At 47.9% G+C, this 13,786-nt stretch overlaps 1 protein-coding gene across 1 annotated transcript; it reads left to right on the forward strand.

The window, feature by feature from the left end:
• Nucleotides 1-12,176: 12,176 nt before the first annotated feature.
• FOXG1 (forkhead box G1) lies at nt 12,177-13,556 on the forward strand. Its single transcript, XM_010199651.2, has one exon. The coding sequence runs from the start codon at nt 12,177-12,179 to the stop codon at nt 13,554-13,556; it is 1,380 nt and encodes a 459-aa protein (XP_010197953.2).
• The last annotated feature ends 230 nt before the right edge of the window (nt 13,557-13,786 follow it).

Consider the following 13,786-nt stretch of genomic DNA (forward strand, 5'->3'; position numbering starts at 1 on the left):
CTGCTTTGCTTTCATGGAGATCTTGGAGGGGGATGAAGACGAAAGCGTTTAGATTTTTCTTGTTTCAGTGTTGTGTGCGTAAACACGGAAAGCTGACACTTCGAAGAGGTGATATCAGCACTGCACCGAAAACTTTGGGTCGTTTGCGGGGTAGGGGGGAATTCGCCGAATCCTTTCGAATCCTTCGAAAACCAAGAGGAAACCGCTTGCTGAGGGGCAGGGGAGTGCGAAATGTGTTCCCCCGGCTGGCGCAGACTGGCAAAACAAGTAACGGCTCTCCCCCTCTCCGTGGCCCGACTGCCTCCCCCGCACCGCAGGGCAGCGGAGCGGTCGGTGCTGGCACCCCCTCAGCCGCTAGATGTCGCCGGCGCCGTTCACATCGGACTCGCTCTCCGCGGGAAGGCGCCGCCGCCGCTCCCGCCTGCGCCCGACCCGGGCACATCCGCGAGGCAAGGCGAGGCGAGGCGAGGCTGAGAACGGCCTGGCCCGGGCCGCTGTGAGCCCTCCGCTAGGCACCGCGGCCTGGGAGGGAGTCTCAGAGGTCTCAAAGGCGGAAAAGGATTTCTGCGGCCCCAGCTGCGGATCCCTCGACGGGTGGCTGCGAGATGAGGGACTTTTTGGTGTGAACTAAACCGAAAAAAAGTCTCTGCTGAAGAGATGCGGGAATTGTCGAGCTGGGAACCTCGGTAGCGTGTTCCCGCGGCCACGTGTGAAGTTTGTGATTCGAGCAGTTGGCAGAGGGCCGAGGGACCCCGGGGCACTGTGGGGTGCTCTGCTCCGAGGGGATGAAGGTCCCGTCGACAGCAGCTGCTGGACACCCCGGGGTACCCCCGCTGGGGCTCCAGGGCCTTCTGCGACAGAGGCAACGCATGAAATCGGCGGCTGGCCCTGGGAAAGGCTCCAGAGATTAACATTTCTCTTGTGTGAAGTGCCCGCATTAGCAGCCCGAACACGTAGGAAAAGGCTGACATCTGCGCTTGGGTACAAGGAACCCGGGAAATGACAGACCTCCCGGTTCGGAGAGGAACCCCCGCCTCGGCTTGCGGCGGGGAGGGATCCGCCCGTCCCCGCTGCGCCTGCGGGAGCGGCTGGCCCGAGGGTAGGAAACGTCCTCTCCCGAGGTTTCCTCAAGTTTAAAAACAGGGATACGACACAGTCTCTCAATTTGGCACATTCGCCAACAATACACAGAAGTGAGAAATATAAAGAGAGACCGTCGGTATAAACTTTACTCACGATTCCAGTGGGAGCACAAATAATAATTGTTCCCGTTTTCTTTCCTCGGTTTCTAAAACATAACATTGAGGTGTAGGGTCCTTTCCCTTCTGAGCGTACACACATGCAACAGGGGCAGAGATTTCGAGACTTGAGGAGAAGGGACGTTAGATAAGAAATAAAAGGGAGGGGGCGAGAGGGAGGGGGCGGGGGAAGAGAATTGTTAGGGATTAAACGCCCCCAAAAATCACGCATGAACAGAAGTCCTAAAAGTTTCCTCTAGACATCCTCTATTTTCTGTAGTTTGAACCGGGATGTTGGAATCACAACAGGGGGAGGCTTATGCCATCTCCGCGGGTCTGCATTTGTATAACTAAAATACTGAGGAGCACGCTTTCTACTTCTATGGGTTTCCCAGCAAGGGCTCAGAAAGGAGCAACACGGTTAAATGGCACCTTTAAATACCAAGCTATGGAGCAAAGGATATGTTGTAAGAAGGGATGAGAGTATGCTTGGCATAGCTGGTATTTATTGACATTATCCAACAGGAAATAAGTTAAAGCTAAAGAAATGTTAGGTATTCCATGACACAGTTGTTGCACAAACTGCCTTCAATCAAGTTTTTTTGTTTTCAGGGCTCTTTTGCAAACATCTTCCATTGGCATGGTTTGAAGGGAGAGATCTTATGGGCTGCTCTGCGTTTTCAGGGTCGATCAAGTCAATCCTGAGAGAAAAGAGTACCTTTAGAAGGACAGAAAGTGCCTCTTCGTGGAGTTCCATGTATTTTTTTAAAGCTGTATCTCAGAGAAAAGGCCTTTTGTAACAGATTCCTAGATGGTGTCAAATTATAACAAACTGAATCGCAAGACGAAATTATAAAGCAGATATTGTGATGAGTGCTGTGAACAAAATAGGAGCTGGGTTTATAGAGAAATATTAATTCTGAATATTTTTTTAAACTTTTTTTTAATCGACAGTCATTTGCGTTCCTCCTGAAGCCCTTTTCCTGCAGATGGCGTCCTGCGGGCACGGAGCGATCCCTGAGAGCGCAGCCCTGCTCAGGGGACTGTATTAAGCATCGGGTAATAAAATAATGCATAATATTTTTTTACTTTTTTTTCGCTGTATATGTATCGAAAGTGGAGAAGTCTTGATTTATCGTAAGCGAAAGTGTGTTTCTCCTTCACGTGGATGAAAATAAAAACTGTTTGAATAAATAAGTTGTTTCTGAACATTTTGTTGTCAAAGTGTTAAATGTCCCCGTCATTTTTATTCAAACACTAACATGATTATAGCCAATTATATATTCACCAGTGTTCTTTATTTCAGAGTAATTGTACTTGTCACTAATAAAACAGAGACATAATGGATCACTACTGTTCTGAATTTTAAAGCAATTTTCTGTAATTTGATTGAATTATACATCGTCTCCACTACTTTTTTTACTTCTATATTTTGAAATCCTATTTTCTTGAAAATTGCAGCTCTATTCCTGTTTTGTTGTTCCTGAAGTATCGAAACCTTCTGTAACATTTATAAATAGAGTCTCGTCCCTTTTGAAATATGGCAAAATCACAATTTCAGCTCAACATTCATAGAGCTTTAGCTTTAAAATCCCAGGGTCAGGAAGAACGGCTAAAAGCGAATCTTTGGCTCAAGGCGGCGTTCTCCTTTGAGAGAAGAAGCAGAACATAAGCAGGAAAAAAAAACCTGCAACGTGTCTAGAAAGGTTGAATCACTTTATTCCAACTATTTGGTATTCTACTTGGGGCTCAGACATAGGTCAAGACAAGCAGCTAAGTGGTTAATATTTACGACGGGAAAATGGGCAAAAACATAGAAAAAGTATAATGCCAGTTACATTCCTTCAAACAATTAGAGCGCTTATCCGAATGCTGTCCGTGGGTTATTTTAGGTGATGATTCTAAGTAAGAAGCCCGATTGTCTTTAGGCACAGACAATAGGGACGCAGAATGATACAGAAATATCTAGAGACACCGCACGCGCATGGAAAATACTACACTGCGTTATTCTGCTGGTGCTCGGATTAATACACTGAGGATGAGCTTTCAGAGGGTTGGGTTTTTTGTGTGTTTTTCAAAGCCGAAAACGTGCCTTTAATTTAGCAATTGTATCAACCATCAACGCAATGAGATATGATCTGAGTTGTCGCCAAACACAAATCAAAAACAGATACAAAGGCTTTCCCAAGTTAATTTCATATGACAAAACACGTGCCCACCACAACATATAAACTATCTTTTGCAAATCGTGCGATTGTGTGAAGAGGTGTCTGTTAGGTACATTTAGCACAGGCAAACACGAATGTTTTTCCTGCGATTCTGTAAAGTAAAAAATAAGGCGCAGGAATCCAAGTGGCTGGCTCACTGGGAGAGCCTTCCTAGGAAGGGACGTGATCCCAGTCATCGGAAAGAATAATGCTTTTTGCTTTTGTAGATCAATCTACAATCTACAATCTCTTGTAGATCAATCTATTTAATATAACCACAGAAACGAGCTTGTAGTCACCTTAGGGGGAAAAAAAAAAGTTATTTATTCTTAAATGAATATAACTTTATTAATTCCAACGTGTACGAGGACTTGTGAGCCTTTTCTTTACCCTTTCATTAATGTTGTGAAATGAGCGTGAAGATAAAGTGTAATGCCATTCCTTGTTACTATTCTACTAGCAGGCAAATGGAAGTTATTTATTTGTTAGTTTCCCATGATTTCGTTATTTAATTGGAGTTTATAGTCGCAGTCTTTAATAAACACTTTTCTAAAAACTTCATGGAAAACATAACCTCTGTGTGTGTGTGTGTGCGTGCGTGCAAGCCTATGTAAGCGCCCTATCTAAAAGATGGAGAGGAGAAACCACATAAAGGAGCTGCAGCCCAGGAGAAGTCTGTCTTTCAACGTTCTCCTCTCCGCATTATCAGCGCACGGAAAGTCTGTCTACAGCCTCTTCTTTTTTCTCGGTCAAATTATTGTCGAGGCAAAACTACCAAATCCAGGCTTTAGCGAGGCACAGTCCGTGCTCAGTGGGAGGGACACAAATGGGATTTAACTTGTTGCCAGTCATTTTTGTGTTTGTTTGTTTGTGCTGGTGCTTTAAACGCAAAACAAATTCCAGAAACAAAGCGGGGGGGGGGGGGGGGGGCTGGGAAGGGAGGGAGGGAGGGAGGAGGAAAACAAGCTCTATATAAAAGACATAAAGACATATCATATTAAAATAATACATGAACACACCCACTGATATCAAGGGTATGATATCAGCCCTTCCCCAATAAACTTATTTGTAAGTGTTAGCGGTTATAATCATACAGCAAACCTCTTACCATCGCTTTCCCCCTCCCTCTGCTAAAGAAAGAAAGAAAACACGAGGAACACCTTGCCTGATATAAAAAATGTTCAGAATAACCTACATAAAGAGGCAACTTCTGAGAGCCCTATTCATGCGAGGAGACCAAGGAGCGAGCAAGGTCTGCTTCCCGAGCAGCCTATTTGAGGCCAGAGCAAGTCCCGTTATCCCGTCATAGGCAAAGTGGGGAATCTGCCTCTACTCTGCGGCGGGCGGGACGAGCATCGGCACCCATGCCACCCGCCTGAGCTCCAGGCACGGAGAAAGCTAAAATCGGCTTTGCTCCGTGGCTGGCGGAACGCCTTCTCCTAGAGGGGTGTATAGTTGTTTATATGGCTTTTGTGCTATATCGGGCATTTTGCTATGGTTACAAGGGGGCGTTGAGGAGGTGGGGGGGGGGGCGCGGGAGGTATGCGGAGGAAGGGGGAGAGGGAGGGAGCACATAGGGGAGAATGTTGGGTTTTTATAGGCCTTAAAAACTGGATCTGCATCTAAACTGTCCGAGCCTGAGATTCCGCGGAGCAGAGGGGTGCGGTGGAGGCGCGGTACGAGGTCAGGACTGCTGCGGGGCGGAGCGGTGCCAGGCAGGCAGGTAGGACGGGCGGGCGGCCCTGGACCTGGCCCTCCGCGCCCGGCTGCCTTTTGCGGAGCGCTGAGGTGAAACAGCACCGGGACCGGGACTGTGTCTGTCCTGGTGTTGGGGGAGGGGGCGAAGGGCGGGGAGTTACCGAAAAACTGTAAAATATGTGTCATTTGTCAAAGAGTACGTTTATAAGAAGCTCAGGAGCATTAGAACACCACCATGAAAATATTCCAGCAACAGTTTCTTAGGAGTAAATGAGCAGCTAAAAGTTGGTAGAAGTCGCTTCAAGCACTATTTGTGGTTTCGTTTATATTTGGGGGTTTTGTTGATGGTTTTGCTTTGCTTTCCTCCGGGTCTTTTTCTTTCCCCCTGTTTTATTTCCCAATTCTTTAATTCAATTTGATAACTCCAGCAAAAGCACTGGGTTGGCCGAGAATGTTGTTAACATTAAACACAGAAGGAAATAAAATTAAGTGTTTAAATCTCGAGAACAGTTAAAGGTTTTTAACTTGACCCTTTGCCCCCTGCATTTTATTAGCGTCATTTACATAACTCTGCAGATAATTCTTAAGGGATATTTTAATTTTCGCTTTGAATTCTGCATTAGGGAGAACTTTTGCTACACACGGACACATATTACCTTGGTAGATGTGATGGCTCTCTCATGCACGCTGGTATATAAAATAACAGTGACATTTAAGATCTAAAAAACTGCACATTTTATCGTCAAAGTTGTCAGTGAGTGTAAAAATATTCTGTTCTGAAAAATGCTGGCAGTGGCAGTTGAACACACCAAATCTAATGGAGGCTCTGTACTCCCCGGACAGGCTTTTTCTGTATGGTATTCTACAGCCGCGGAAATAAATAAATAAAATGTTCAGCCTTTAGTTAAGGCGATTAAATTCGGACCTCTCTACCTAGCCTAGCCACCGCGGGAAATGTATATGCCAATGCTTACTAGGATACCTTTCTGTCGCTATTCTACCTTGTCTTACATTCACGACATCAGCAAAGCTTTCTGGCCCCCGCAGCCGTTGTTTCCCGCTTTCACCCTCTCCATCCAGCCTCTGTCCCTCTAAGAAACTTCAGAAAGTTCGACAAGCGGGGAACTCATTCCACCTAGTTAGTTCATGTCCGTGTTTCAATGCTATCTCTCCTCTAGCTGCATAGGCTTCGCGAAGGGATAGTGTCCCGGCAGCTGCACTTTATGGCACGGTGTAGCCTCTCAAAAGATCACCGGATGAAGAAATGTATCTCTTCTTGAAACATTTAAGCAACTGAGCAACTAGTTCCGAATGGGGGTGGGGGGAGGGACAACTAGAGAGCTTAAAGGAGCTGGGGGTGAGAAGATGCAACACAATTACAACAGGGGTGGTAATGCATGGGAAGGGGACTTTAAATGTTTGTATTCAAAGGGTGCTTGCAAGGTCTTCGGCACAATATGTGCTGCTCTCCTTAAAGGGGCACCGAGTGCCAATAACCATTAGTCATCCAGCAGGGACTTTTCATTACAGATCTATCTTTAGGGGGAGTTTCCCAAAGTCTCCGAAGGGAATATAGCTGTGGATATCCCGCCCAGTTCAGTTCCAGTCTCCTAATGCCTGTGTACCTGCTGTGGTAGAAGGGAGAGATACTTACCTGAGTTTCAGGAGCGCATGGATAGCCCAAAGGTCTCTGCAGTGCTCCTTTCCTCTGCAGAATACTGTCTTGCATCTGAGGCAGTTCCCAGTCTATATTTGATGTTAATTTCTGCTATCTCAAACACAAGGCTCTCCCGTAGACATTTTTCCAGGGTTTTCAAGCAAATTTCTTGGTGCCATAATGTTATGATGGAAGGATGCTGAAATGACAGGCCTCGTAGACGCTTGTCTTAATCATCGGCTTCTTAATTTAGTTTTAGTGCTGTGGTTTTGTGTGTGTGCGTGTGTGTGTCTGCGCGTGTGTGCGCACAAGAGAAGCCTCTGACAACCTGCAGCTTCCTAATGACTGACGAGGCAGGGCTGCTGCAGCAAAGTAACACTTCCCTGGTGTGAAGACCTCTTACTGGGAAGTTTAGTTCACTACTGTTCTCGCAATCCTAATCATATAACCTGTAACTAAAACTCATGGAAGAAGGATTCAGCATGCTAAATAGACTAAGTTCCAATCACTAAATGTTAGCACCACAATCAGCTGTTGGTGATTAACTGGAGGTTGGATAGAGATGGACACCTAAAGTCCATAAATGCAGATAGAAGGGTGGACCGTTGAATACCTCTTCCTCTCCCTCTTGGCCTCCATTCATGCATCCACCTTCAGTCCCATTCACCCCTCTTCAAAATGTTTGACTACCTCTTTCTCTTTGTTAACACACTGCTCTGTCCCCATTTGCAATGCCTCAGCAGCAGGGTATTGGTGTCTGCTGAGCAGCCCTTACCTTAATTGTCCAAGTAACCTGGAATAAATAAGGCAAGCTTAGAGCCGAGGAGGAACAGAATTATATGTGTCTACATCCAGACATTTACTGTACTGAATGTGATATTACTGATTGTTAAACCAAAGTGTCCTGACTCATTTCATGGAAGCATAATGCCATTGAAGCGTGGTTATTAAATACCCTTTCTTCATGGCTGAAAAAAAACCTCATTCATTTCTTAAGCTGTCAGTACATTTTAGCAGCTTAACCCCTTGAAAGAAGCTGGAGAGCACAGAGCTGCTATACCCGTGTGAAGAGAGATTGAGTCTGGAGTGGCAGGGTGGAGGGGGGTACACTAGTGTCCATTGAGCTTACAGCACAGAGGGTTTGGTTTTCCTTTGGCCTTTAATTGAAAAAAAAAAAAAAAAAAGGAGAAAAGCATGCTGTTGAAACACTATCCCTGCAAGTTCCACCAAGGAACTGCACAGAGATTGCTGTTGAGTGGCACTTCAGCCAGGACATTTCAGCTCAGCCACTCACTGCCATCCTGACCCTGGAGCTGGACACCCTCAGCCCATCCGTGACACTCAGTGCAGTGGATGCGCACTGCAGGCGAGCAGGTAGGTGAGGGAGCACCCACAATCTGCAGAGAGCCAGGTCCTCTCTGCATACCCACCCATCTTTGGCAGGGATGGGGCTGTGCACTTATGCTCCACACATAAGCTATTTAAACACCCCACAAAAACTTTGCTGTTAGAAAATGCTGCCAGGACGGACTTTCTTACTCGAGTTTTGCCACAGCTTCTAACCTTCTAACCCTGCTGACCAGGAGGGACCTTCTAACTCGAGTTTTGCCACAGCTGAGGGGTCAAACCAGCTACTCACACAGGGCTACAGTGCACAGAGCTACCACGGAAGAGGACAGAAGTCATCGCAAGGGCAGGGCTAAATGAAGAAGGCTCCCGCATTTCCAAAGTAAATATCTCCAGTTTCCTATACAGAGAATTTTCTGAGGAAGAAAGAAGCCAGAGTGACTCTAAAGTCCAGCAGAAATAACCATTGATGTGGTTTCTCTTTTGTACCCTTTTCTGTCCTGTAAACAGTGAATCCATCTTCATGGGCTTAGAAAGATGTGTACTGCATGTTGGACACAACATTTCCTTTTTTGGTAGAACTGTATATCCACGGCATTAAAAAAAAAAAAAAAGTAAAACCTAAGTTTGTGCACAGAGCTTTATTCTACAATTGTGACAAATGACATATTAAACCTAGATCATCACACGTTTTGAAAGCCTGCTTCTTTCAGCACTAGCCCTTGGCTCAGATATGCAAAAATGTTTATTTTCTTCCCTGCTACATTTTCATCCCTGATCTCAACGCAAAGTAAACTCAGCTTTGACCTAAGAAACACCTCAACGCATTAAAATTTCAGCAGGCAATGTCAGTGTTACATTAAATGAGAACTCCTCCAGTTTGCTGCAGAGCCGGGATTTGAATAAAACGTTCAATGTTAACAAACAATACACACGTTTGGCACTTTGTGTATTACATGGATCAAAGAAATTTGATAAGGCACAATACACCATTTGTACAGACCTGATTGAGTTAATATCAGCAAATTTTACATTGAAATGAATCTGTTTCTTTTCTTTGTGTTTAAAACCAGCACAGATTACAAATTTTAATGATCTGAAAATGTTTGGTATACAAAATCATGCTTATTTCAGTATTAGCAAAAACACAAGAAATTTTTCAACACAAACACCCAGCTGTGTCTATTTTAAAAGCAGTTCAATGACAGCTTGCACTTATGAGCATGCAATCAGCTAATTTCGCTTTTTTTTCCTTCTGTGTTAATCAACACTTTCCTTCCTGCATATCAGAGTACAAATAGTATAGTTACTCCACATTAGTAAATGTTTACGTAACCTGTCCTTTCTCAAGAATCCGGTTACACGGAATCATTACATGCTAGACCGAGTAGGAAAATGCACAGGGCCCAGCCACCCTAATGGGATCCTAGTGCACGATAATGACACATATTAGTTAATGATCTTCATAATAATAATAATATGCAGGAATCTTACCGTTCCTCTTACCCCTAGCCATGGTATAGTCAAGTCATATCTTCCACATTGCACGCTTCCTCAAGAATTCCCATACATTGACTTTATTGTTGAGCAAAGAAATAATCACAAATTGACACTTGTTTTTAAACTGCATTTCTTAAAAAAAAAAAGCATAGTTGAGCAATGACTTTCATTTCTTTTCTTTCCTTTTTTTCCCTTTTGTCAGTAGCAACCTGTTATGAAATTGGATAAATAAATACAATTGCGGTAAGGTCATTCGAGGTTAATCCAATGCACAGAGTTCATGCGATCCCCAATTGCAATTGTTTGTTACCGGCCCATTGTAATTGTTGTCGTTATTTACTCTTTCTCACACACTCTTCTTCCCTCTCTCACACACACACACACACACAAAAATACATATATAAAACGCATATCTACACACAACCTCGTCTGGGGCATTCCTCGGGATGAATTATTTTAGCCGGCGGTGAGCTACAGGTTTGATTTCTCCGGAACATCTTTCCCTACAGCACGAACGTAAACTTTAGGTATCTTAACGCGACGTCATACGTTGCCTTTACCTACAGCTGCGGTTTGAATGGGATCAGCAGGCTCTCTATCCGTTACATTTGCACTTCTACTTCCCGAGTAAGAAAGCTGCGCGATTTATTTTCGCTTTGTTTCAAGTCTCACTTCTTTTTTTCCCCACGCTGACGGTAAGAAACGATATGATGTAGACGATTAACACACAATTACTTGGTCCTGGGAAATGGTGGCCGTAAGCCTGAGTCTGTACCACGGATATAAAGGACTCGAGGCAGAAAGCGGCAGTACCAGATCGTTTCATCTGCTCTGGGAGCACCTCAGCTGCTACCTCCCACCCTCTCCTTCAGCAAGACTAAACCCTGCAGAACCGAAAGCCCGTAGCCGGCCTTCCCGGGCCGGGCCGAGGTCGGCAAGAAATCGTAATCTATATTTCGTGGTTTTTTGTTTTTCTCGGTTTTTGATGTGTGTGTGTGGGTTTTAGTTTGTTTGTGGGGTTTTTTTTACACCTAACACGCGACTTGAGCCTTTTTGGCTGAACCCCGCCCCGGCATGGAAACACCCCGACGGCCGCAGCGTTGTTCCGGCGGTGCCGCAGGAGCGGCGCTGGGCCGGGGAGGGAGCAGCGGGCAGGAAAGCGCGAAGCCCGGCTCAGCCGCCGGCCTGGCGCTGCGCCCGGCCGCCGAAGAGACAGATAGAAAGAGAAGAGAGGAGGAAAGACAAGAGCGTTTGCTTGTTTCCGTGCCTTCCCAACTCACATTCCAGAGCGTGGCAGACACGGACCTAGCGGGTCGAAGGAGACCGTCTTCCCCGGCCAGCCGCCCGCCCGACTCCGGGCGCTGCCGGACTACGGGCCTGTGGCGGCCGGAGGCCCACTCAGCCATCTGCGTCCCTTCCAGATAATTTCTTTATGTTGGGTTTTTCGTTTGTTTTGAGTTTTTTGTTGTTGTTCCCCTCTTCTGTAAAATAATAAATAGTAATAAGCAATACCAGGGCCTAGGAAAAATGAACTCGCCGAGTGACTTCGGCAGGATCCGCAAAGTAGTACCTCCGCTACCGCTGCGCTGAAGCGTCTTCACCCACCCGACCTCCCACCCCGCCTCCTTCACCGCGAAAGGAGGGGGAAACTTTAGTCCACCGGAGAAACTACGAAGTACGAAAATCGGTCTGGCCCGCAGCCGTGGGACGGACGCTGTTTGTTTGGTGTGAGGGCATTTGTGCTTGGTGCGACGGAGGCGGGAGGGGGTGGTGCAGGCGGAAGGGGGGGGGCGCAAAGCACCGTGGTGATACGCCCCGCTATAGTATCCCTGCGCCGCGGGAGCCGCGGCGGCAGCGGCGGGGGGCGGGCCGGCGGCGGGCAAGCGCGCGGCAGGGGCGGGGCGGCGGGCCGCCATTGGGCGGCGGGCGGGCAGACGCGCCGGCACGCCGCCGGCCCTGATTGGGCGGCCGGTGGGAAAGGTTAAACCAAAAAATTTTTTACAGCCCCGGTGCGTGTCTGCAGCTCTGAAACTAATTGCGGCCAGGGCGGTCTGTATAGCCCGTCTCCGCTCGCTCCTCGCCGACCTACGGCTGCGGCTGCTCCTTCCTCCCCCCTGCTCTGCCTTGCCGGGGGAACCAGGCACCATGAAGTAGCTTTTTTTTTTTTTTGATGTGTGTTTGTGTCGGTTTTTTTTGTTGTTGTTGTTGGGTTTTCAGAGGGTTTTTTCCCCCCCTTTTTTTTCCTTTTTTTTTTTTTCCTTCGCTCTGACTAGGTTTGATTTTCTCTGATTGGTGATTATTATTACTATTATTTTTTTTCCCTCCCCGGCGGTTCCTGTCCTTGCTACATGACTTTCCAGCGCTTGAGACTGCGGTCCAACTGCGCTGCCGCTGCCGTCACCATCACCGCTGCCGCCGGTGGTGCCGCCACCGCCTCGGCCACCGCCGCCGCCGCCTCGGCCACCTCCGCCGCCGCCCCGCGCGCTGCTCACTCGGCCGCTGCAACTTTCCCCCTCAGACTAGTGTGTGATGTTGGACATGGGAGATAGGAAGGAAGTGAAAATGCTGCCGAAATCCTCCTTTAGCATAAATAGCCTGGTGCCCGAAGCCGTCCAGAGCGACAACAACCACAGCAGCCACAGCCACCACAACAGCCACCACCCCCACCACCACCACCATCACCATCACCACCACCACCACCCGCCGCAGCAGCAGCCCCAGCGAGCCGCCGCGGCCGAGGAGGAGGACGAGGAGAAGGGCCAGCTCCTCCTGCCGCCCCCCGCCGCCGCCGCCTCCGGCGCCCTGGAGGTGGCCAAGGCGGACATGCTGGCGGGCAAAGGCGATGCGGGCGCGGCGGCAACAGCAGCAGCGGAGCTGGAGGAGAAGGAGAAGGCAGCAGAAGAGAAGAAGGGAGCGGCGGAGGGGGCCAAGGACGGGGAGAGCGGGAAGGAAGGGGAGAAGAAGAACGGCAAATACGAGAAGCCGCCGTTCAGCTACAACGCGCTCATCATGATGGCCATCCGGCAGAGCCCCGAGAAGCGTCTAACGCTCAACGGCATCTACGAGTTCATCATGAAGAACTTCCCCTACTACCGGGAGAACAAGCAGGGCTGGCAGAACTCCATCCGCCACAACCTTTCCCTCAATAAGTGCTTCGTCAAAGTGCCTCGCCACTACGACGACCCGGGCAAAGGGAACTACTGGATGCTGGACCCCTCTAGTGACGATGTCTTCATCGGGGGCACCACTGGCAAGCTCCGCCGGCGCTCCACCACCTCCCGGGCCAAGCTGGCCTTCAAGCGGGGTGCCCGGCTCACCTCCACCGGACTGACATTCATGGATAGGGCAGGATCCTTGTACTGGCCTATGTCCCCCTTCCTTTCCCTGCACCACCCGCGGGCCAGCAGCACTTTGAGTTACAATGGGACCACGTCCGCCTACCCCAGCCACCCCATGCCCTACAGCTCAGTGTTGACTCAAAACTCCTTGGGAAACAACCACTCCTTTTCCACGTCTAATGGGTTAAGTGTTGATAGACTAGTCAATGGAGAGATACCTTATGCCACTCATCACCTCACAGCAGCAGCTCTGGCCGCCTCAGTGCCGTGTGGCTTGTCAGTTCCCTGCTCTGGCACCTATTCCCTAAACCCCTGTTCTGTAAACCTCCTAGCAGGGCAGACGAGTTACTTTTTTCCCCATGTTCCTCACCCTTCAATGACTTCTCAAAGCAGCACTTCAATGACGGCCAGGGCAGCCTCCTCCTCCACGTCTCCACAGGCGCCCTCCACTCTCCCCTGTGAGTCCTTAAGACCTTCTTTGCCAAGTTTTACAACGGGACTTTCCGGAGGACTTTCTGATTATTTCACACATCAAAATCAGGGGTCTTCTTCAAACCCTTTAATACATTAACATCCATGGGATCAGACTGTAAGTGAACATTTTACACACATTTGCATTGTAAATGATAATTAAAAGGAAAAAAAAATCAAAACAAGAAAGTCCAGGTATTTTTTATTAAGTCCCCCATTTTCTGTACGTTTGTTAAGTCTTTAGGGTTGTTTATTATTCCGCCAAGGTGAGGAGGGTCAGCAAGGTGCAATGTGGGGAGATTTCCTTGTAAACTATGAAGTTTGGAAGAC

The sequence above is a fragment of the Colius striatus genome, chromosome 6 (genome assembly GCF_028858725.1).
Source record: "Colius striatus isolate bColStr4 chromosome 6, bColStr4.1.hap1, whole genome shotgun sequence".
NCBI lineage: Eukaryota > Metazoa > Chordata > Aves > Coliiformes > Coliidae > Colius > Colius striatus.

Coding starts and splice junctions, on each gene's coding strand:
- FOXG1 (XM_010199651.2), top strand. CDS start 12,177: ATGTTGGACATGGGAGATAGGAAGGAAGTGAAAATGCTGCCGAAATCC.